Source organism: Curcuma longa, chromosome 1, assembly GCF_044706935.1.
Source record: "Curcuma longa cultivar G26 ecotype Majalengka, Jawa Barat chromosome 1, ITB_CL_G26_1.1, whole genome shotgun sequence".
In the NCBI taxonomy this organism is placed as follows: domain Eukaryota; kingdom Viridiplantae; phylum Streptophyta; class Magnoliopsida; order Zingiberales; family Zingiberaceae; genus Curcuma; species Curcuma longa.
The window spans coordinates 21,085,415-21,110,266 of NC_133861.1; the positions used below are offsets into that span (position 1 = coordinate 21,085,415).

A 24,852-nucleotide genomic window follows, 5' to 3' on the forward strand; every position below is an offset into this window, starting at 1 on the left:
CAGATTTTTCTTACCCGATTAGAGCTACCTTCTTTCTTACCCACTTGTCTCAGATTGGAAATTATTCTTGTTTTGGTTTAAAACCGTAAAAAAAATGGCACTCGGAATAAGGCACCCAGAAATAGTACCTCAACAAAAAACAATTCTCACAGTGGGCCCACATTTTAGGCCAATCGCACGCGTACCTCCATGTGCAGCATATGAGAATCTGATCGCCTACGGGGAAATCTACGCCCGATATCAGTTAGATTCGATGGATCGGACGGCTAAGGTTTCACCATCAGCGCGATGACGAGGAGGGAGGTGTGCTGTAAGCTTCTCTGCCGTCGGAGGGGCATCGAACGGTTAGGATCTCCCAGTAATAATTTCTCGTCCAACCCTTTTCTCCTTCTTTTCCCCCTCCCTGTTCTCCCCCTATTCTCCTTTGCGCCGCCTTGCTTTCCCTGGCAGTTCTATCTAATCCAATCCCTCTTTAATTTCTAAGAACTACTCTCTCTCTCTCTCTTTTTCATTTTTTTTTCCTTCTATGCTGCTGCGATTCCTTCCTTCTGCTGCGCCATCGGGAAACGAGATAGCTCTGATCTTTGTTTTTTTCCTTGTTTGTGTTCTGAATCAGCTCTCCGATTCCAATTTCCAATTCGATATGATGACTATTTCGATCAATTTCGTATCTTGATAAGAAATAGGTGCGATTGCCTCGGGTTAAGATCGTGCGGATGAGGTGATTTTCATAAGGTGGGAATTTTGTGTTGGATTTTACGACTCTTGCTTATTTTGAGGGGTTTTATCCACTTTTTTTTTTTTTTTTTTTTGTGTGCGTATGTGTGTGCATGGCTGACGATCCAGTGCTTGGTGTGGGATTCGTGGAGCTGAAATTTTGGAGATGGCGACGCGGAGTCCCGTGAAGATGGCGCCTGTAGCCCCTTCGAATGGGAGTTTGGACGATGATTACGAGAGGGACATCGAAGCTTTACGGTGGGAGCAGCAGCAAAGTAGAAACTTGTTCGACCTTGATCCGGATGAGTTCAATATTTGCCGGAGCGGCAGTGCACCCCCCTCCATCAATGAATCAGTAAACGCTCTCAGGAGCCTTTATGGGCCCTCTGGCCTTAGCGAGCCTCCTGGCTTCCACCGTCGTGATACTGCGACTAGGCCATCGGACGAGGAGATGAGATCGCATCCGGCCTACTTGTCTTACTACTATTCCTATGCTAAATCAAATCCGAGGATGCCGCCCCCGGCGATATCAAAGGAGGATTGGCGAGCAAGACAAAGACTTCATACAGGGGCATCCTTATTTGGGGGAATTGGCGATCATCGAAGTAGAAAAGAACTTGCAGAGGCCGAAGTAAGTGGCAGCTCCCTCTTTTCATCGCAGTCAAGCATCACAAAGCACGATGGGCAAGTGGAGATGCTGAGGCCCAATGGATTACTGCAGCAAAAGATTCACTCCGCTAGGAACTCAGGAGAGTGGCTCGACCTGACTACTGATGGTCTTATAGGGTTGCCAGATGTTGGACTCGGTGCAAGAAGGAAAAGTTTTGCGGATGTACTACAGGTAACTAAACTTCACTGAACCCTGTTAATTTCATCTTTGTGTAAATTTGGTCCGCCTGGCATATGCAGCAAGAGCTTGTTGTAGAACTACCTCTTAGAGTAATATAAACAGTTTTTTTATGCCTAAAGTCATCCATAGTAATGCTTCGATGATTTTCTTAACAATTTGTATTGCTTAGACTATTCTCAGTTATATTCCTAATATGATAATTGCCATGGATTTGAGAAGCCCTTAAAGAAGTTTTTTACATGATAACAAAACACACAGCAATGAAATGGCTTAGCTGTCCATATAATCAATAGTGCAAGTATTATAGGTTCAGGCAATTTTGTGGCACGGCATTTTTGTTGCAATTATTCAAGATGCATGACCAATCTGCAAGTTTTGTTGGTGCTGTCTCCAGCTAGACCTCATAAACCGTATACAGTTAATGATTACATAAAGAAATGAGCATAAGATTGAGGGGAAAATATAAGATACCAAGGCAATGTTCTATTTGGATTTGTAGTATGCAAAAAGAAAATTAGCAAAAAAGAGGTTTTAATAAAAGTCAAAGGTATTAAGGATGTGCACATTATAAATTTCATAGAGAATCTTTAGAAAAGTACCTGTGCCATTCAAAACTTGAATTCGAAATTTAACTTGTGCAATCAAAAGAAACAAACACATTAAAAGAGAGTTATAATAGTCATAATACAATCAGTTGATAGCGGCAAATTTAAATCTTTCAAGTTTTAAATATTTTTGTGGAACACAGAATTGCAAGATTGAAAGTAAAATACTTCCTTTTTTTCTTTTCTTTTGTTTTTTTGCAATTTTTGAATATGGATAAAGTTTCTACAGAACATGAAAATAAGTCATAGAAAATAATATGTTAATGAAGAACTCTAAAATTGTAGTATTGAAAGCACAACTTATAGAAGATCCGATCGGAGTATTTTGATACTTTTGCCAAGTTGTTTCTTTATTTCATGCCTAAATTCTTTAAACTTTTCAAAGGTTTCAGACTTGTATCTCAATAGATATACATACCCAAATTGTGAGTGATTATCGATGAAGGTGATGAAGTAGCTATAACCTCCTCGTGCATGAGTTAATATAGGTCCACATACATCGGTATGTATAAGGCCTAATGTATCATTCTCTCGTTCACCTTTTCCCTTAAAAGTTAACTTAATCATCTTGCTTTTTAAGCATGAATCGCATGTGAGTTCGATCATGAATTGTATCTCACTAAATATATGACAGCATCTAATGTGTTCTAGCAATTGAACCTCAAATCTTATGTATTGGGATCAGATAGTCATACTTAGATAGATGAGTCCTCAAGGATATTTTTGTGCATCCACCTTGCCTGTTTACTCAACAAGTGTTAAGCTTCGACAAGTGCAGTAATAAGCACAAATAACTTTATAGATACAGTTGAATGAAGTTTCAAATTAGTGATCTGCCTGATTGGGTCAGCATCATTTTTTTTACACCATAGATTAGTATCTTCAATTGTTTAGGTTTGGTTGTTATTGGATGCAAACTAGTTTTTGAATTAAGGTTTTCCATATTGTTAAAAGAAAAAGGATACATGCCCTGAATAGGCGAGCAAGATCAAGTGTTTTTTTATAGTGCATAAAGTTTGGTATAATGCTTGCTTTCTATAGAAGATGCTTGATTATCTCAAGTTTAAAAGTTAAAATTACCATTAGCTGCTTCCTCTGATATATCTTCTAATAGTTCACCTAGCCATCAAGCTTCTCTAACAGCTTAAGGTCTAGTACTATTTGTTTCTCTGCGTCTAGAAACAAACCAAAAAAAATCAATTTGTATTTTCCTAAAAAATTTAAATAAAAAATAACTAAATACTATTTTATAGCTAAAAAATGATTGATTGAAATGCCATTTTATAGTATTAGAAATTAAAAAATCAGGATTCAACATAATTTCACATTTCAAGATATCCAACTCACAAATGATGTTAATAAGTTCACTACCCTGTTATTGGAAATGGAACCCGGCTTCTAAGTACTTTACATTTTGAGATAAAGGATATTCACAGGTGAATATTTTATTACATACCATGCTATTAATAATGTCTTGCCACAATATGGAGTGATCGGAACTAGTCCACACCTATTATCCGTGCCAAGTATTTTATTTCTTGCATTGTAAGTCTACTATGAACAAAAGTTGTGTTACATTCTAAGTGTTCATAACATCAAATATTTGATTTTGGGAGATGTTTAGAGATTTTGATGAAATTTTAAATAGTTTAAAACAGTATTTGTCTAGTCTTATCAATGCCATTGTAACTCTATTGATCTGACAATTTTTTACTTGAAAGATATATAGTTTATCTGAGCGATTCATTATTCTGTACACTGAATCTTCAGAAAAACAATTCGATAACAAGATTCTTTAAACACTACCAAAATTCTACATGAAGTCTCCATATTAGAAAGGATCTGTGTATATGAAGTGTCCAAGTCACACTATGTTCATTTTCACTGTGAAGGTTTTTACTACTAACTCTATATTAAAAATAGTTTCATTTGGAAGTTTTTGCTCTATCAAAGTGCCAGACTTCTAAATTTTTTCATAGGGTCCAGTTGAGTAATTTTTATGGATTTTCTCATTTCAGCTATCCATACTAAATAACGAGCTAATGAATCTCCTTTTTGCCATTGGATTTCCCAATCAAATTCATTGTGACACCATAATTATCAATTTCATGAACATTCCATTGTATTTCAGATGCACCTAACATTAGTCCTGATAAACCCCAATTATTAGCTTTCTTTCCACCAATAATACCCATTTCTTTGACTCCAAAAATAGGATTTAACATAATGAGTTTTTGTCAATAATTCTGTTAAAGAATAATTGCAAAAATCTAAACACTATTCTATCCAGCCATAAGATATATCTGTTGCTACAGAAGATGGAGAAAAAAGAAAAAGTGTTCCTGCATATTTTCAAACTTGCTACATTCCTTTGACATTATCCTTAATTTCCAAATCACATCAGCATTGCATGACATACCAAACCATGTGTTTTATCGAGTCACAATCTTAAAGTAGGATACAATTTTAACAGATGAAATAGATGCATGAAAGTCATTAAAGAAGTTAAATAATTGTGAAGTTGTTCACAGGTTCAAGCATGAACCTCTGTGTGACACTGTTTGATATGAAAAGGAGTGGAAAGGCCTTTGTTTCTTGGCTAATTTTGCTAGTGCCTGCATTATCTGGTGAATTTTGTAGCCCTTTTGATCCCATGTTGTGAAATGTTATGCTAAGCTTTCTGGTGAGGAATTTGTTTAATGGCCAAGAATTTGATTTTTTGATTAGGAAGGGAAATTGTTAGACTGTTATTTGTGTATCTAGGCCTTTGTAGGTGCATTGCACCTATGAGTTCAGCCATGTATTTGACTGCCAGGTAAGTCATGAAGCTTTATGATGCATCATGGATGCATTACTTAGGCTATTGATGCAGTGACACTTAGCTAATCAGCAGTATTATTTTTGAGTAAAGTAGTATTTATGAGTGTCTCTATTCAGTGGTTGTAGTGGATTTACTAGTAATATCCAAGCGATGGATTTAGTGGAGTTAGCGTGCTTATTGACTTACTGCTGCCTGTGAAAAGGTACTTGATGTAATTTAGTTATTAGCATTATGGATTTAATTCTGTTTTTCATTTCTCTTCTCTCTTTGCTCTGTCCGCTCCATCACTCTCTTTTTTGTCAAATGGCATAAGAGCCAATAGTTATTCTGCTGTTATTATCCACTTCATCATTTTAATCTAGCCCCCTTTCCTCCATCCCACTACATGCTTAAAACTCGCCTGGCACGACATGTAACGGAACTCGGAGGGGATGCGCTTAATACTTCAACAAAATAGGTTTACCACCCGGCTCCCAAGGAAAGATAATGAGACCTATTCTATTATGCCAACCCCTATCGGATCGCCTGCCTATCAATTGCCCCTATTACCTATTCTTGAGTATATGTCACTATGAGTTATTGCACCAATTATTAACTAGGAGGTATCTAAAGTGCCACTTGCATTTTTCTTCTTCTGAGGTTCAGTATCCATAATCAGATACAGATTCTTGTTATTTCATCTTTTGCAATTCAATGTGCATTCAATTCTGATTTTTCTTCCTTTTAGAATTTCTATTTCACCTATGTTATGGATGTGTAGCAGGAATTTAATTCTTTTGTCCTTATTACATATGCATCATGCAGTCTATTTTTTTTCCAGGAAGAACTGGTTCATCCAGCTTCTGTTGCCGGACATATTTCACGCCCAGTTAGTCGCAATGCATACGAAGATACTGATTCCGGAAGACTCTCTGATTCCATGCTGGCACATCTTGATGAATCAGAAACTTTAAATGGTCTGCAATACAGGGCATCTTCGCCCAGTCTTGTTAGGGTCAGAAGCGTTGGTTCCTCGGTTGAAGCAATGGTGGATCCTTCAGTAGGTAGAAATACAAATGCAGATCCTTTGTTGATTCAAAGGTTGCCAAGCCCCTCCCTCCCACCTGTGGGAGTGAGAAATGAGGATACTGATATACACAATGGTATTCGATCAAATCACATGCATGATTTTTCATCTACTATTGGGAATTCTGACGGTATTGCTGCAGCTATGTTGAATTTGAACTTGTCTGCACACAACCAAGCAGTTCCTGGTCGCCGGCAATACAAATCGGATCCTGCCACCTTAATAAATCCATTAGATCAATTCATTGGACAAAATGGTACGTCTCATTGATCTGGTGCTACTACTGTTTTGATTTTGTCAAAGCTAGCATCCAATGATATAGATGTCATTCAACTTATGGTAGATTTTCCATGGCTAAAACCCAGTTCAATAGGATCTAATAGTTAACATTTAATTTTTGATAAGATCTTGATTTGTTGGATTGAAGTCAATAACATGCTGGAAATCATCGGCTACCTGTGCATAATGATTAGCTTGACATGGGTCCCTCTTATATTTTCTTTCTTTTTTTTGCTATACAAATAGTATATTTAATCTATTCTTTACCAACCCTATCGTTGACCTGTGCATTGTTTTATAATAGAAATAATAAATTTTACAGTATCATTATATTGTATTATAAAATTATTATTTTTGTCATTTTTTAAAGTGAAATTAATTAAGATACACATATGATTATAAATATCAAGTTGATGTTGCACAAATATAATATAATTAAATCAAAGAAATATTATTCGTTCATATAACTGCAAATATATAATCAAGGTGACCATTTTATTGATTATTGATATTGACAAAATCATATGCATAGTAGACATTTATAATTTGGCGAGAAGATTAAATCCCATAATCATGAGGGAATTAATTAATTAAATGACTTATTTAATTAAAAAGAACTAAATGAATACTATTAATTTGAGAAAGCTTTTATTATATTTGCAAATGACACTTGGCAGTTGGTAATTTGCTCACAAATACACAGTTGACTTGAAAATTCACATGCCTCCATATTATTTGCTATTAAAAAGGAACCTTAAAAGTTTTGTTGCCATTTGCCAACAATATGAAAGGTCACATGGTGATCGTTGCATATATATATTTATATAGATAGATAGATGTGTTTACCAAATGATCTTTATTGAAATATTTTATCCACATACTTATTGGTGCATCAAATAGTTTCAATGTTTCCCTCCTTTCTCCTCTTTTGGGTTATCCTAATGCATTGACATTATTGTCATGGTGCAGAAGGACAGCCAACTACAATCCACAACCAGTTGAAATCTGGTTTTCAACGACAAACCATGGAGTCAGTTGGTGGGCACTATTCACTGGAGAATGCAGATCCATTACATGCTGCTGGCTATTTGAGCCCTTCTTTGGGAGGAAAATTTCTTGGTTCATCGCATGTGGATTTGCCCGACTACCAAAGTGCATATTTGGGAAATGTGCTCGTGAATCAAAATGGCAGATACGGTGTACCTCACCTTGGCAAGTTTAATAGTTTAGATAATAGTTTATATGGTGATCATGGTTTTGGTATGGGTATGCCATATCCAGCAAGTCAAATTTCAACTACTACTCACACTCTCTTGAACTCGGTAAGCCCAATTAGACAAAATGGGCGGTTATGTCGGATGCCATCCACAGCTCGAAATCAAATGGGAGTATCCCATGTTTCATGGTTCCCAGAGAACAGTGCAATAGGAGAAGGTTATTCTTCATCTTTGTTATTAGAATTCAAGAACAACAAAACTAGATTATTTGAACTCTCAGATATTGTTGGACATGCTGTGGAGTTCAGGTGCTCTTTTCAAGTTTTGCATATGTTCTTTGACAAGCATAGTGGTGATTTGATTACTAACATTTTGTTTGTGTGTGTGTGTGTGTGTGTGTTTCTAGTAAGGATCAGCTTGGAAGTCGTTTCATTCAACAGAAACTTGAAACTGCTTCAATTGAAGACAAAAACTTGATTTTTCCTGAAATAATCTCTAGCGCTCATGCCTTAATGACTGATGTTTTTGGCAATTATGTCATTCAAAAAGTATGTTTTTCTTTGTTTTCAATAACTGTTAATGAAATGGTTTTCACACTTTTATAATTGCTTTTGCGCTGGCAGTTCTTTGAGCATGGTACAGAAATTCAGAGAAAGCAACTTGCAATTCAGCTGATTGGTTGTGTTTTGCCTCTCAGTCTTCAAATGTATGGTTGTAGGGTAATCCAAAAGGTTTGTCTATACTTTATTCTTGGGTTTAATAATGCTTAAATATTGGGCAGCCAAGTTGAATTTCCTATTTGTTGAATGTTTTCCATTGCTTATGTTCCAGTGCATCACACAAATATTTCACCTTTCAGAATATGCTTTGTTTTCTTGACAGTATAGTTCTGTACAAAAAACTATCAAGTTGTTAAATGTTAGTTAATCTCGGAAATGCCTTAAATAAAACTTTTGAGTCATCTCATACTTAACTGATAGCTGCTGAACAAGATTGCTAATAATATAGACTTTCTCGATTCAATTAATTGACCATTTGGTCCTAGGGAATAAAAGAGTAATTAGACACCAAATAATATGAACTTTGTTGAAGCACCAAGTTTGAACAGATGCAGGAATGAATGTGCAAGATTCAATCATAAACGTAGCAAATTATCCACAATTAAAACATAATCTAAGGTTCCATCATAAACTGGAAAGTGGAATATGATATTCTGACAACTAAAACAAATCTCGACTAGATTTTACAGGATATCCATATTCACTGTTCATAGAGGTTTAGTTGATGAGTTTAAAATTTTTCACCATATTTGCCGTAAATGCATAACATATATGGATCAAAGAATGTATGTAACCATATTTCTGGTTTGACTTGTGAGGGTGTTGATAGCCATTAGGTTTTGCCAATCTCAACAAGTTACTCTTAATATTATACGCCTTACAATAATAAGTCATGCCTCCTTCCAATGAATCATTCACTCTCTCTTATCCATTAATAACCAAGAGGAAATACAGTTTGTTGTTTCCTTGTTTTTTCTCACAGCTTTGTGTCCTTTTGCAGGCTCTAGAGGTAGTTGACGTAGAGCAGAAGGCTCAAATGGTGCTAGAGCTTAATGGTCATGTTATGAAATGTGTTCGTGATCAGAATGGAAATCATGTAATCCAGAAATGCATTGAATGTATTCCTCGAGACAAAATTCAATTTATCATAGAAGCATTCTACAGTCATGTTATAGCACTTTCCAGTCACCCGTATGGTTGTCGGGTCATTCAGGTAGAAACATTTTAGACTTGGCATTTGGAATTGATTGCCCAAATTGCAACCTAGCATGCCACTTACGGACCTTATCTTGATGCTGACAGAGGGTATTAGAACACTGCAATGATCAAGAAGTCCAGAGTATTATGATGGAGGAGATCATGGAAGATGTCTGTAATTTGGCACAAGACCAGTATGGGAATTATGTTATTCAAGTAGGCTATTGTATTTTTTTTCTAGCATTACTTATTAACTCTTGCACTTTGTCTTTGATTATTTCATGTTGGAAGAATGCATAAAAGCATTCTCTGAAGTTCTTTTGTTCTTTGCTTGTTTTTTTCCTGTGTTGTTTCTTGAAGTACTCTCAGCCATCAGCTAGTTGTGGTATTTTGTAATGGCACATTAGTTTGTACATTTACCTTAACCTCTGACCTTATTGATCTATTTGTTGGCAGCATGTTCTGCAATATGGTAAACCAGAAGAGCGATCGGCTATAATCAGCAAGCTTGCTGGACAGATAGTTAAGATGAGCCAGCAAAAATATGCTTCCAATGTCGTCGAGAAGTGTCTGACTTATGGCACCCCTGAGGAACGTCAAATCTTGATAGATGAGATTCTTGGCTCCACTGATGAAAATGAACCTCTTCAGGTGGGTATTCAGTCTGCCTTCTAGAAGTTAAACTGCCAAGAATATAATTAACCCTGTTGCAATCTCATCTTCGCAGGCTATGATGAAGGATCAGTTTGGCAATTACGTTGTTCAAAAGGTTCTAGAGACATGTGACGATAAAAATTGTGAACTTATACTTCAACGTATCAAAGTTCACCTGAATGCTCTGAAGAGATATACATACGGCAAGCACATTGTTGCCCGGGTTGAGAAGCTTGTGGCAACAGGAGGTAAATACTTATGCAATAGACTAACCGACACTTAACCGTCTTGATTGATGACTTGACCAATCGTTCTGTTTACAGAAAAGCAGATTGGAGCATCGTCTTCGTCATAGTATGCTGCTTAGAAGAGATTGCAGTCGTGTGGAATTGATGAAATTCTGTACAGTTAATGATAGTAGCATCACCAGCTTTCTAATTTTTCTTGTTCACTACAAATAAAAACCAGGTTGAGCTTGAGTGACTTGTTGTGAATAAATTATCGGCTTTGTTTAAATAACAAAGTTTTCCATATTTCAACGTGTATATTTGGGTCATGTAGGAGTTCAAAACATGCGACAGCAATGTTAGCTCTGTCTACTAGGTTTAGAGATGTTAGGCCACCAAATGTAAAAAGGGCTTTAGAACTCCTGTAATGTTAGTTCAGCAACGGCTGTTGAAACGTTGCCTGAGTTGATTCCTCACTTGCTCATACTGTGTATGCTTTTTTATGCATTTTCAAATCGATTTAATTTGAGTGTTTGATCCGTCGATGGAATAATACCAGAGGTTCCAATAGTTTGACTTTAATTGAAAACGAAGCTTGATTGTCGATTTCTTGACTGGGTGTTCTAAATTTACTCAAAATTCTAATGTTCTTCACGTGAAGTTGTCTAGTAGCTTGTTAAAGTCAAAAATACTTTTAGAACATAACTGAATTGGGTTAGAATTGAGCATTGAATATAAATTGCAAAAATGGATAAGGATTCGAATCTCGACGAAGTTAAGATAATATCTTTTTCGTCATGATTAATTGTAATTTTTCGAGTGTGCTCTTCTGCTTCTTCTGTCACCGCTCCCGTGATCGCCCCTCTGTGGAGCTACACATACCGGATCCGCTGCAGAGTCGCCTGCAATGAGAAGCGTTGTAATTGGGATGGGAACTCTTCACCCGCCCTCTCGCTCTCAAAACTGAAGAAACATGTAGCAATTTACAACGGCATCCTTAATTGATTGTTTTACCCTATGCTGTCTGGAAACTTGGAGACGGGAAACGGGAAACGCAGAAACGGAAACGGGAAACGGCAATAGTTGAAGTTTCCGATTTTTGGAAACGTCGAAGACCTACAGTGTCAAATACCTAAAGTTAAATAGCCTTAACTTTAATTTAGGAAGGGTTAATTAAATAAATTTAATGTGAATGGGGTTTGATCAATCAAATTCTAATTCATTTAGGGTTAGGAGTTTAGAGACTAATTAATTAAACCCTAAGTTATTTGATGGGGTTAAAAGGGATATTGGTTATAGAGTTATATGGCTTGGATCCGACCCATTAAGGAAACCTATTAAGATTGCTACAATACCTGGAAATCGCGATCTCCTCTTCTCGTATCCGCGCGACCAAACCTCCGCAGCCAAGCCGACGAGAGTCTTCCGCCACCCTAAGCCGGAGCGAAAGTTGAGGATCGCCGGCGACTTGAGGAGGAGTCGGTTGGAAGCTTGATTTGGCACCGGAGGAGGCTTGGGGCGTCGGCGTGTTGGCGGTTTGCGGCGGCGGCGAACCGAGGAAGAGGAAGGAGAAGGTAAGGGTTGATTTAGATCTCTGTTTTAGAGTTATTTTTTAGCTTAGATCTATATCCTCTTCCAGATCTTGATTGTGTTCTTCTCCCCACAACTCATTGATGTAAGTTGCCCAATCTTGCGTTGAGTTTCAGCCGCAAGAACAAGAAGAAAGGGGATTTGGCCGGCGGCTAATAGGTAAGGGATTCGTTGGGATTTCTTCAATTGTCTTTGGATCTTTGATTTTCTGGATTTTCAGAGTTGGGATTTCTAATCAGGAACTTGATTTGGAGTTTGGTCGGGGAGGTGCACACCTGCCTCGTCGTCCCCTCCTCGTCGCCACGGTTTCCATCCGGTTTCCACGGATGGAAACGTTTCCCAACGTTTTGGAAACGGGGACGTTGGTCATTTACACGTTTCCAGACAGCATAGGTTTTACCAATAGATTGCAAAATTAAAAAGCATAAATTTTCAAATAATCCCAAAATTTTCCATAAAATAAATTCAAAAATCACAAATGAATCTCGACGACTAATTCAACATCACAAATAATTCAAACACCACAAACATATAAGATACTCTACATGAGAATCATGGCCTTACTGCATGAAAACCCATTCTACCATTTATCATCACATCATGCACATATAAGATACTCTACATGAGAATCATGGCCTTTATGCATGAAAATCCATTCTATCATTTATTATCACATTATGCCCCAGGGACTATTTGTAGAACGTATAACTTTGTGTCAATAATGACTGATTATTCTCTTTTCCATTTGAGTTAAAAGATCTGTATAGATAGAGTGTCAACATAAGGTATACTGTATAAATGAATCTACTTTTCTTCAACAAAAAGGTGAAATCCATCATCCCAATGGTTCCACACAGTTGACCTCACAATCATTTATAAGAAGGTAAATCAAAAAGCTACAACTGATCATGATGGATAAATGAACCTCCTCAAACAATAACAATTATAACAATAATCACATTATGAAGGTAACAAAGTAATCTACTGCTGTCATAACAGGTGGAACCAAACTAACAATTTGGTAAGAACTCATACATTTTGTACCATGGTGGAACAAAGAAGAGAGCAAGTTATGCTTATTTCTTCCACTTTTTTTAGAACACATTCCTTTTGAACAGCAATATTGGAACTTGATCGAAAGCTTGGTCAAAGATTTAGAGTCGACAGCAGTTCAGTTCAAGTGCCATCACCTCCGGATTTTTCAGAATAATCTATATCGTCCAAATCATCAGCCATCTTCTGGAAGCGATTCTGGGTTTGTCTCTCGACACCCACCAGGTACAAGCCTAGAGAGCAACAATTTGTCAAAACCACAACTTCAGAACTCTAGCTACCATATGATTCACACATAATTGCACTAAAGTAGTCGAGGAAGTCATATGCAATCTACTGAACTACTGACTGGTACTTGCAATTACACTAAGTTGCATGCGTCAAGTTATAGCCACTTGGCAAACACACAATGGCAGAAATTTTTCTATACTACAACCATGGAATTATGTGAAAGGAAGAGAAAGGAGGTTTACTGTTAAGTTTTCAGGGATTGAGTCTCAGCCTCACTCTACTCTATGAGCTTGTATTTACATCCAACTAGCTTTTCGAGTGTAGCCAAGTTGGTTCCTAGATGATAGATTCGTTGGATTGAGCACGAGTCAATTCGCGGGGCTGACAGCCACGGAATTACCCTCCCACCTGGGGACCTACTCAGTACTTAATTTACCTATCTGTATATAACTGTGGGGCCGGCGATACTGAACCGCTTGGAGTGAGCAAAAGCACCTTTTTGTTGAATTGTATTTACATCCAATTAGTTCCACCACTCATCATACCATGCCAATGGAGACTAGAGATAAGTTAGGGCTGCTCTTCCACGCTCCCACAATATCAAAAGGAAAAGCTAAGAATTGTGGTAGTGTGTGGAATTTAAACAGTTTGACAATAGTTTTTTAATTTCATTTTTTACTTCTTATATTCTCTACTAATTTAAAAAGGAGAACTTGATGCAATGATAAAGTTATTGTGACCTTGAGGTAAAAACAATCTCTTACAAAATGTAAGATAAGATTACATACAATACAATAAATGTGATCCGATCCGTCTCCAAAACCTTACATTGACGTGAGCTTCATGTACCAGATTGTCCTTTTATATTCTCTACTAATTTAAGCATCAGAGCCTAAGAGGGAATCTCCTTGTGTGTGTTTTCATTTTGTACGTACCCTTTTAAGAGGCACAACAAGAGTCGGCTAAGCTAGATTACTACACTGCAGCAGATGGCGACTCGCCTGCTTCCAGTCCAAAATAGGAAGATGCTAAAAGGAGGCAGTGAAAAAAATCTTATGGTCATGGCACACAAATCCACACCAAAAAATTATTCACTGGGTTATGCCAATGATGACCATCGAAAAATATCATTGAAGAAATAAACAATAACTTTAAAAGATGATTATAGGGAGACATATAAGTAAGACAGCATACAAGCAGGATCTTCAAAAAGATGTACAAATTTACTACCGAGGAGAAAACATCTATAATTAAGACAAAAGAATCTTCCAATTAAAATGTTGGCAAGAATCAAACTCTAAATCCATAGACTAACCACCAAAAATTAAGAAACATTTATTTATTTGAGTGAAATGAGCAACAAAGAAAATTAGTTGGCTCAAGTACCAATGGCTCCTGTAGCAAACTTAATTCTTTCGAATGCTAGTGCAATTCTCATAACCAACCAGCATCTATTCATTCAATCGTGGTGGTATGAGCAAATTAGAATACATAAGGTCATGTGGTTCAATAGATAGTGGCAAAATTTTCATAAAACCTAATTTTTTTTAGTTGATTCAAAGCATGCTTTGAAATCTCATATCCGGTACAGTCAGTCAAAATCATGTCATTCTAATAAATTATCAAACCTGGACACATTATGCCGCACATCAAGATGAATTCAACTAAATTTTCTTTTTTGCCTTGTTTCTCTTAAATTAAAATTCAATTGACTATCTATATGAATTCATCTTGACACACAAAAAAAGGGCAGCCTGGTGCATGAAGCTCCGCTAATGCGGAGTTTTGGAGAAGGATCTATTGTATGCAACCTTATCCTGTTTTGTAAGAGACTGTTTTCGAGACTCGAACTCATGACACCAACTTTATCGTTGCGCCAAGGCTCCCCCTTCATCTTGATACACATTGAAGTAAAAAAAAAAAGACTTATTTTTAATTGATATACTCTTAATAAAAATAGAAAATACAAGTGCAAGATAATTAAATGAGTAAAACTCATTTAAATTCATCACAACATGCTTTAATACATAGTATAATTCCAAGTTAATTTAGGTAAGGAAGGGGTCTATAGTTTGGATAAAAATATACCCAGTGTTCTAAATGGCAACTGAGGTGGCCGCCTAGGTCGACATCAACTGCACCACCGCCTTTGTCTTAGGCGGTCAAAGTCAACATAGGTTAAAAAAAACCCTTTAGACGGTGCTTTAGGTGATTTCAAAATAACTCACTCATTCTGCCTGGAACCGCCACCACTACTGTTGCCATCGACGCGTCGCCTGAGCTCGGCGACGAGTTCGGATGCGTTGCGCGAGCCCGAATGCATTGCCCGAGCTTGGATGCATTGCCTGAGCTTGGATGTGTTGCCCAAGTTAGGCGATGGGCCCGGACACATCGCCTGAGCCCGATGACGGGGTTGGAAGCGTCACCTAAGCTCGATGACGGTCCTAGACGCATCGCTCAGGCCTGGCGATGTGTCTAAAGTCGAAACAATGGTAAGAATTAGGTTTTTAACTTAGGATTTAATCATATAACTTTAGATTAAATTTTAATCAATTCCTAGTTATTATTGAGATAATTTAAATAGACTTAATTAAAGCCTAATAAAATTATCCTATTAATTTAATATATAAATACATATTAATTTTTTATTTTAAATATTTAGATTAAATTTTTATTTTTAGTTAATATATTTTATATTAAAAAAATATCAAAACTATATCAGTACAACACGATACGGTAAAAGTAATGATATTACTTTTTAGTATTAATATGATGAATTTTTATTAATTATCTTGTTAGTTGCATTTATATATTTATTTGTACCATATATAAATTGTATTGTATGAAACTTATTTATGCATAAACATCATAAAAAATGATGACTATTTATAATATTGTGTATAAAAAATAGAAAAAAAATTCAATCGCCTAGACGACCGAGGCAATAGGCAGTGCCTGACCACTCTGCCGCCGCCTGCTGCTTGCCGTCATTTACAACACTAGATATACCCATGCATCAAGAAGTTGCTGCTTGACAATCTTGCAATGGCATAAATTTCTATAAATATAACCATGGAAGAACACAAAGAGAAGAGAAATGAGGAAGCTTTATTGATATATTATCATCACTTTTGATATACCACTTTCTACTAACATACAATCTGATTCTAAACTGTAATAATACTTGATTAATAAATACGTAGGAAAAAAGACGGAATTGGTAGCAACTAGTCTTGCTACAAATGTTGTTAATTGTAAGTTCCTATGTTGAACTACAGTTAGTTTTTGTTATAGCATTTTTCAAAAGAAAGAACAGGTAACTTACTGATGGCACTTCCGATGGCACAGATCCAAAGTATCTTCTGTGACCATTTTTCTCCCACGATTCCTCTTGAGCCAGACATGCCACACCAAGAAAGAGTGACCTTCACACTTGGATCTAAACCCTAACAAGTAAAAGAAATCTCCACCGTGAATTGCATAACTAAGGTGAATAATAAGGAACACAAGAATGTTGTTAACAGGAGGTCAAATGACCAAAAGGTCGAAATAAAATCCCACATCAAAATTACACTGAACTAGAATCCTCGCCTCACCCTGCAAGGAAAAACTTGCCTTCAGCTGAATGGTAAAGCTTTAAAAAAACTACTGATTTTGATGTATAAAACTTTAGCCCCTTCACTGCAGCTGATGAGTGCTCTCGCCATGCTAGTCAGAAGTTTACAATTGAAATTTCATGGCTAGTAAGTCTTGATTAGGTACTAGAGCATTTTACAGATCACACATCCTAAGCCTTATCTTCTGCTTACAGCTCCAACAAAATAGCAAATCCATGATCAACACCAATTCATATAAAATTACCCATAAATTTTAAATGGTAAAAGGTGCATAAAATGGAAATTTTAAGGTTAGAACAATGTCAGGATTAGGATTTGAGCAGAGGTTGGTGAGGAAGTCAGGAAGCCAGCCAAAGATACTAAGGCAGATGGGGGCTGAGGCTCATTGCCAGATTCACTAGGATTGGGAGGAAAAGGTACCAAAAGGGGTTCAACTAAAGGGTTCATTGACCGTGTTGGTGGTGCTAAAGCAGAGCAAGGCGGGGTGGTTGGGAGGCTTGTAATGTCAAAGGGAGGTCGTGGCGATTACCTTTTAGTGAAACCTGATTCTCATTTTTGCGAGGTGGACCGGGCCAAATACTAATAAAATGCAGTATCCCGAGTATGAACAAACACCATTCGCTGACAAGTTATTGATATGGAATTTTATTAAGTAATATTCAATTTTGGAGAAACATCCATTGAAAGCTGGCACAAGAAACAGTACGTGCGGATAATGTACAACAATTCCATTATGCAATGAAGTCTACAAGCATATTCATGGGCAAAAACATTTGGCTCGTTGATGCAAAAAGATCATTTTTGCGAGTTATCAAAATTATTCCAAACTAAAAATAGGTCTAGAACAAGAGAAAAATATTTCCATCTTCCTTCGTAGTGCCCCTCCTACGCGGAGGGAAAAAAAAGGGGGTCATTTCACGAGGAGACTTATTTTGCACAATTTTTGAACTCAGTGGGCATTTTCACACATCGATAACTTCCTCCAAGCCTTCGATTTGTGCTTCGCAATTGAAAAAGTGGAATTTGAAAATTACAAATCGGAGAACAAGACATAACGTGTAGGATTAAGAGAAAATCTGGAATGAAACGGTGAAGAAGTGAAACTTATGCCGAAATTAAATATTGTGAGCAAAGATTGAGAAAGAGAGGGATCAAACCTTCTCAAGGAGGGTTAATTGCTGTAGGAGAGGATTGAGAAGGTGACAACCGCCGGGATCTTAGTTACCTATTTGCTTCTCGAGGTGTTCGGCTAATGGCTGTAAAACCCTTGAAATTAATGGGCCGAGCTTTTTCAGCTACGTGGAATTAAATCGGCCCGAATATGCAAATAAAATTAACAAGGTATGGTTAAAAAAGGAAGCCTCTAATTATGTTTCTTTTAAAACAAATGGAAAATCAATTTAAATATCTAAACAATTTGTATGAATTTACATGTTCATTAAGTATATTAATTATAAAAATAACATTTTTTATATTATTTTAAAACATTGAGTGTTTCACATAAAACATCTTAGTAATTAATGTTTACATTAGTATTGATTCCATAATTTATAAAATCGTAATCCTATGCAGTCTCTAAAAACATAAGGCGTAAGATATTGCCTGTCCAGGTGATATTTATACTATTGATTGAGTTTGTTAAAATATTCAATCTCGCCTTAAGATATTTAAAAAATAAGTTTAAATATGTTTGATAAATAAATAAATTTATATAAGACATTGCCACATGATATTTACGATAATTCAAACTATGTACATATATTTTTTAAATATCTAAATTACATATCCTATTTTTTAAATTATCATTGATTTTTTAAAATTACTCATCTACTCTCAAACTAAATTTGAAGGGAAAACAAAAAAAAATTGTGAAAAAAATTTATAAAGAAACCTCGGGGAATTTCGCAGTTGCCTGACCGTGATTTCACGGTCAGATGGTTACTCGACCAGATGACCGCTTCATCAAATGGATGCTCAATCGAGCCATCGAGGCCGAACGACTAAACTGGTCGAAATCGCAGCCGTTCAGTAAATTGCCCGGATGTTTTGCGTTGTCAATAGGCTCAATACTGAGCCGACGGACCGTTACGATATCAAAAACGAATCAGGGCAGCATAGTAATACAGGCAGGATCAGAGCCCTTACTGCACCATTATTGTCCACCAATCCTAGACGTCTGTTTAAAGTTATTGCTACTTCCCTTTTTTTTCCCACTCCCCTTTCTTTTTTCCTCCAAAGCTTCGCCTCTCACATCACTTCCCCGGTGGCTCAACTCGACACCGCCTTTCTCCTCCCTCCTTACTCCTTACCTGCGCTCACTCTGCAGAGTCTCAGATCTGTGACTGTTGTTACACAAAATCAGGGGGTAATCCTGTGCTGATGCGTTGTTTGTTGTTATTTTTATCACTTTCTTGATTCGTGTTCTTTGAGTTTGATTACTAGGGCGATGTCTTCGTCCCGAAGAGGACCGCCTCCGCAGCAGATGCCTTCGCAGCAACAACAGCCGCTGCAGCGGCGGATACTGCGGACACAAACCGCCGGTAATCTCGGGGAGGCCATCTTTGATAGTGAGCTCGTGCCGTCTTCGCTCGTTGATATCGCGCCGATCCTCCGAGTCGCTAACGAGGTTGAGCAGGAAGATCGTCGTGTCGCTTATCTTTGTGAGTCTCTCCAACTTGCACTACTCTTTCTGTTCGAAATCGTTCATTTTCGTAGGTCTTAGTCGATCCCGTCTCGATGCTGTACCTGCAAACTTATCTTCATCAAGCCATAGCTTCTTTGATGGTAAAATAACATTCGCTTGAGGTTTTGTTTTGGTTGTATGAGTTCGTGCTTGCTGCAAGTCTCTTGGATGTTTTACTAAGCTATCCTTGTCGGGGAAGCAGTGTATATAGTTGTTCATATTTTAGAAGGCCAATTAACTTGTTTCTGGAGTATTATTACTTAAAATGCAGCAAAAATTTGGAAGCACCCTGTATAGCTTTGGTACCAACTTCTAAGGGGAATCCAAGTTGATCTAGGCAATTTAGTCTAACCTTCATCAGAATCTAAATAACTAAGTAGAGACAGGAAAGATGCACAAATTGGGGCACAAAAAATCTATATGAAACCCAAGATGGAGGGAAAACCATGGGTTAGAAGGAAGATGAAGACAAGATCAATAGTAAGGAAGAGAGTAGAGGATAGCCATAGTCAACAAATTGCACCCATCCTTTTCTCCCGTAACAATGAATTTCTGTTAATCTAATGCTGTTGTCAGGCTCTATTAGTTCGGTTCTCAAAAATCATAATTTCACATGTCTTATAAGGGAAGATCTTGCATCACCCCGTAACTTAAGACTGTTTTTCATAGGAGTGGAAGAAAGTGGGGAAGAAAGAAATATTACCAGGGAAAGAAGATAGATAGGAGAAAAAGAATATTAGAGCTATTCTTTCATGTTCCTGAGGGAGATATAATCACATAAAACATTCTCTTATCATTTCATTTCAGGGAAAGAAAGAGGAAAAAAATTATTCTAGTAATTTTGTTTCACAAAATATATTAAAATGAATAATAGTATCGAAGTAAATATTAGCAATTATTTTTTTATTTTAATTTTATCAAGCAATCAACCTTAGTTGCAGAAGCTTTCCCCTTGATTTAGATGGGAGCCAAATGGGTTGAATGGGTGAGAGAAATTCTCATCCTCCTTTTCATCCCAAAGACACTGGAAAATTCTTTCGCTGACCCTGCTTTCCTAGTTCTTGCCCTAGGTATGCCCACCATTGAAAATGTGTCCTAAAGGGTAACTGAACCCTCATTAAACATCAAGTGTGCACATGATCAGTGTCCCGGAGGGTGTCAATGATTTTCCTGACTTGCCAAGTTTTGACTTGAGACAATTTTTTGTCATTCTATCAACTTTCCTTGACCCATCTAGTCTGTCCCACCTTAAATGTCTACACAATAGCTGACTGATCTTGACATAACATGGTCTTCACAACACTTGTAGGTTAAAACATAAGAGGCTGAATCTGAAGCCGCAATTTCTCTTCAATTCAGCTAACATGCCAAACCTCAAAGTCAGCTAGCGAGTAGGTTTGCTCCCTAATGCTCCAGTCATAGTTTGACAGACTTCTTTTTCTGCAAAGGGTGGAATCCGCCATCCCAAGTGACCCCACACGGTTGACCCCACGACCATTTATGAGGAGATAAATCGAGGAACTGCAGTTGGTCACGACGGAGGAGGGTATTGCTCGGCTTCGCCGAGATTCGAATCATTGCCCTCTTCTGCAAGTCTGTTCCGTCGTAACCAACTCAGCTATGCCCCGGGGGCTAAATTGTATTGAGTAAACTTTTTATAGTGATCGGCTCCATCGCCGAAAAGGCCCCATATCAGAAAACCCTTTAAGGGATTTTTTGGAGGCACGGTACCACTATGTTGATAAGAGTCTACTGCCGAAACAACATCTCAGCCAACAAATACATGTTGCTAAGATGACTCGAATTGAAACAGCACCTCAGCTAACAAATACATGTTGCTAAGAGGACTCGAACCCGGAACCTCAAGCAACATATGTCTCCATGCTTACCACTTGGGATAAGACACTTGGGATAAGACATAAACTTCAACTCCACGCTCAAGAGGTCAATCATTGTGATTCTTCATCGTCTAACTATGTTAGACAAATTTTAATCACACTTAACAAGGTTGGCATTGACAATTATCAACAACAAAAACATTAATGTTTGAACTTTAGTTCATCAGACCTTTCATTATGCTCATCCTGGAAGTGCCTTTTGACTTGATGGAAACCATTCCATTATAGTTTGTAAATAATGAAAATCTAAGAAAATGGAAGAGAAAAGAGAAGATGTCATGTCTCGAGAGACGGTTGGCTCGGAAAATTCGGACAACATCTCCCCTGTAACAATTCAAAATCCCTGAATACATTTTAACATAGGCCCACGTGATCGCTCACTAGTCCAACGCATGTATATAAAATACCAACCACACAAACATATCAACAATGTAGAACCACAAACAATATACTAACAATGTATAAACGAAAATCTCAAAGCAAACCGATATGAAAACAACCACACCACATACTAACAAAGAAAATAACAATGCATACCGATAAGACTCATAACAGAAACGAAATATAAACTCTGCAACAGAATTCTAATAACAAAATTCACAAATACGAATGCAAATCCAAACACAAGTTCAAAACCACATGGAGTAAATCAAATAAGTAACTCCTCCTGCTGTGAGATGAGGACAGTCTGATAGAACTCCAAGCTTCACAGTAACATCCCTATCTGCTACCTGGGGAGGAAGAAAAGAGACCCCAGGGTCTGGGTGGTGAGTATAAAATACTCAATGGGTACTAGACAGAAAGTGCACAACTATAAGTAAGCATGAATATCAAAAAGATATATAGTCTCCCAAAATGATATTTAGTGAACAAGGTCAAAGATACCACAAATATCTCATCAACCTCATCATATAATAAACATCATGCATGTAATGTCACACAATGCAACAAACATATACCATACAAGTGCAATATACACACACAGAGATGCAATAAAATAAACTACCAATAAATGCAGGAAAATAAACTACTAGCAAATGCATGTACAACACATATGCAACACACATCACAGGCGATATGCATGGTTACTGTCTGCACTTGCCATCCTCAGACACCCACATAATGAACTGGGGCGCATGACAAAACAACTGTACACGCTCCAACAACAAACCACTATTAATCAAGTGGGGAGCGGACAGAATATATCAAGAGAGTTATCTAGCTAGTCCTGGTTGCACCCAATATAGTGCAACAAATGCTCTCACTTCTGTACCACTATTGCACAACGGTCAAGTGAGTGCCAATAATAATAACAAGTTGGGACCGGTGCGTTCGCTAGAGGGGGTGAATAGCGATTTTTCATCTCTTGCCTGCAAAATCATCAGCGGAAGCACAAAACAAAACAAGATAAAAAAGATCAATGCTAACCCGTTCGATTTACTTGGTATCCACCTCTTGCGAGGTGACTAATCCAAGGATCCACACACAACACACGACCTTCCACTATGAAACTTCTCCTTCTCAAAGAACTCTTTGAAGGCGGAGAAACCTTTACAAATCGATCTCTTCCTTTCACAAGATATGTAGTGAAGTTTAGAGGAAGAGGAATGAGAGTTACAAGTGATTGGAGTTCGTGCAAGAATGAAAGAGAATGAACAGTTGCTTCTCCAATCGTCAAACTGTGTTTTTATGAAATTCTCGACATCAGTCGACTGCTCCCTGAGCCAGTCGACTGATGGGCTTCAACGGCTAATTAATTAGCATTTAATTCTCCAGCTGTCAGCCCAATGGTCATCCATCAGTCGACTGATCATCCACCAGTCGACTGATGCCAGTCGACTGGTCCAAGCAAAACACTCGACCAATCTTGCTGTGTGCTTCTGGATCAAGTCACCAGTCGACTGATGGCAGTGTCAGTCGACTGGTCAAGCTGAAACTCCCCTTTCAGCTTCCTTCTTCATCCCTTAGCCTTGACGCAAGCCTTCAAACGTCTTCCACAAGCCTCGTGCCCTTCCTTGCACTTGCTTGAGACGTTTCCCTCAGCTTCGTCGTGCTAAGTCTCCCTTTGCCAAGAGGTCGCGCCTCCGGGACTTCACCTTTGCCAAGAGGTCGCGCCTCCGGGACTTCACCATTTGCCAAGTCTTCCAACCTGGACTTTCCTGTGAACTCAATTCACACAAGTTAGATCACCAACATTGCCTAACTTAAACTTATTTTAGCCAAACATTAAAATCCAATTCCACTTGGGGCAAGACTGCACCAACAATCTCCCCCTTTTTGATGTTTGACAAAAACTTATTTAAGTTAGGTCTTTAATACAACAGGATATAATATCAGCAAAATAACCATAATCATAAAGCATGAATCATAAGACAATGAGCATGTATAAGCATGAATAAAAGCATAAGAACATGTTGATTCTAACTTAAACCAAACTCATTCTCCCCCTTTTTTGACAGACAACAAAAAGATCATAAATTCAAAGGAGGCGGAAACAAATAGGAGGTAGGGCAAATGTTCAATAAGGAGCCTCATGCTTTAATAACAACAAATTTGTTCGTTTTGGCACACACTCCCCCTAAAACCCTACTCCCCCTATAACATGCACCAACAATGGATTTGTGGCACCTAAAGTATAGGTTTGATCAATCCTATAGACCATAACAATGCTCCTAGAGCATGCATCAAAGAATAGTAGGTCAAAGGAGCCGCAAATAGCCAAGAAAGGGTCAAAATAGTAGTTTACAGCCACATCAGTCGACTGGTCTCTGAATCAGTCGACTGATGTCTGATAAATTGATTTTCAGACTCGAATTTTAAAAATTCATAAGTAATTCAATTTTCGTTGAAAAATCATGAAATTTCATATGACCATTACTTATAACATATATAATATGAGAAAAATAATTTGAAAATATTTTGCCTATTAAAACTGAATTTTGATACAAAGTTTCAAAAACTTTGAAACTCTTAATGGCACAAAGACTTTGTATCAATATTCTTGATTGGAAAGGTAGACTATAGGTAGGCATCACTATAGCATTCCTATAGGGTTATGAAAAGTATCTAAAATGTAGATTTGGGGTTATGATTGAATATATGTCCTAACTCCAAAACCAAAACCTCCCCCTAAATCCATGAACTAGTTGTACTCAACAAGACAAAATGAATAAAATTGAAAATCATATCATGCAACACATAAAGTTAAATAAGAATGTAAAAGTGAAAAACAACAAACAAATCATAGAAATACGAAAGTATCATACACATAGCAATAGTCATACAATAATAGCATCCCACAAGCAAATTTTTTATGTTCGAGATACATAACATTTTAACTTTTAAATTTAATCCCGACATAACTCAAAACTCCAAACACAAACATCTAATCCTCAGGAGGTGGAGGAGGAGGAGCCTGATATGACATGTGCATCCTCTGCATCATATCATACATCTGCTGCTGCTGCTGATACATCTGCTGTTGCTGCTCATACGCCTCGTTCTGTCTTTGAGCAGCAGCTGTCCACTCCTGACGAAGGCCCTGAACCTCCTCAAAATAACCCTGGAGTTCATGATGGTAGGTCTGA

General features: G+C 37.4%; 3 protein-coding genes across 4 annotated transcripts in view; 2 read left to right on the plus strand and 1 right to left on the minus strand.

Annotated features, from left to right (window-relative positions):
- The first annotated feature begins 438 nt into the window (after positions 1–438).
- LOC141828348 (pumilio homolog 1-like) lies at positions 439–10,677 on the plus strand. 2 transcript variants are annotated; one of them, XM_074715779.1, is made up of 12 exons: positions 439–735; positions 847–1,558; positions 5,814–6,135; positions 6,202–6,315; positions 7,308–7,863; positions 7,962–8,103; positions 8,179–8,286; positions 9,116–9,328; positions 9,418–9,528; positions 9,769–9,963; positions 10,040–10,214; positions 10,290–10,677. In XM_074715779.1, exons 2-12 carry the CDS (start codon positions 884–886, stop codon positions 10,319–10,321), a joined length of 2,643 nt encoding a protein of 880 aa, XP_074571880.1. In that variant the 5' UTR covers positions 439–735; positions 847–883; the 3' UTR covers positions 10,322–10,677. The 2 variants fall into 2 exon arrangements, with proteins under 2 accessions (XP_074571880.1, XP_074571870.1); XM_074715769.1 differs by having other exon boundaries at positions 5,814–6,315.
- A 2,015-nt stretch (positions 10,678–12,692) lies between these two features.
- On the minus strand, positions 12,693–17,927 carry LOC141812183 (uncharacterized). Its single transcript, XM_074700218.1, has 3 exons — positions 17,842–17,927; positions 16,393–16,513; positions 12,693–13,069 (listed from the first exon to the last, which is right to left on the minus strand). The coding sequence occupies exons 2-3, from the start codon at positions 16,469–16,471 to the stop codon at positions 12,960–12,962; spliced, it is 189 nt and encodes a 62-aa protein (XP_074556319.1). The 5' UTR covers positions 16,472–16,513; positions 17,842–17,927; the 3' UTR covers positions 12,693–12,959.
- Positions 17,928–18,920: 993 nt separating this feature from the next.
- LOC141841697 (callose synthase 3-like) overlaps positions 18,921–24,852 on the plus strand; it is an 80,119-nt gene continuing 74,187 nt past the window's right edge. Inside the window, exons 1-2 of the mRNA XM_074729882.1 lie at positions 18,921–19,049; positions 19,127–19,344. Coding sequence (XP_074585983.1) covers positions 19,131–19,344 — 214 coding nt within the window. The 5' untranslated portion in view covers positions 18,921–19,049; positions 19,127–19,130. The remainder of the gene's footprint in view (positions 19,050–19,126; positions 19,345–24,852) is intronic.

What these genes read in the sequence shown, in the direction of transcription:
- LOC141828348 (XM_074715769.1), top strand. Translation starts at nt 884, where the DNA reads ATGGCGACGCGGAGTCCCGTGAAGATGGCGCCTGTAGCCCCTTCGAAT. An exon ending in ATGGTTGTCGGGTCATTCAG is followed by an intron (nt 9,329 to 9,417) that starts GTAGAAACATTT and finishes TGATGCTGACAG; the next exon opens with AGGGTATTAGAACACTGCAA. An exon ending in ATGAAAATGAACCTCTTCAG is followed by an intron (nt 9,964 to 10,039) that starts GTGGGTATTCAG and finishes TCATCTTCGCAG; the next exon opens with GCTATGATGAAGGATCAGTT.
- LOC141812183 (XM_074700218.1), bottom strand. Translation starts at nt 16,471, where the DNA reads ATGTCTGGCTCAAGAGGAATCGTGGGAGAAAAATGGTCACAGAAGATA. An exon ending in TGCCATCGGAAGTGCCATCA is followed by an intron (nt 13,070 to 16,392) that starts GTAAGTTACCTG and finishes GTTGCTCTCTAG; the next exon opens with GCTTGTACCTGGTGGGTGTC.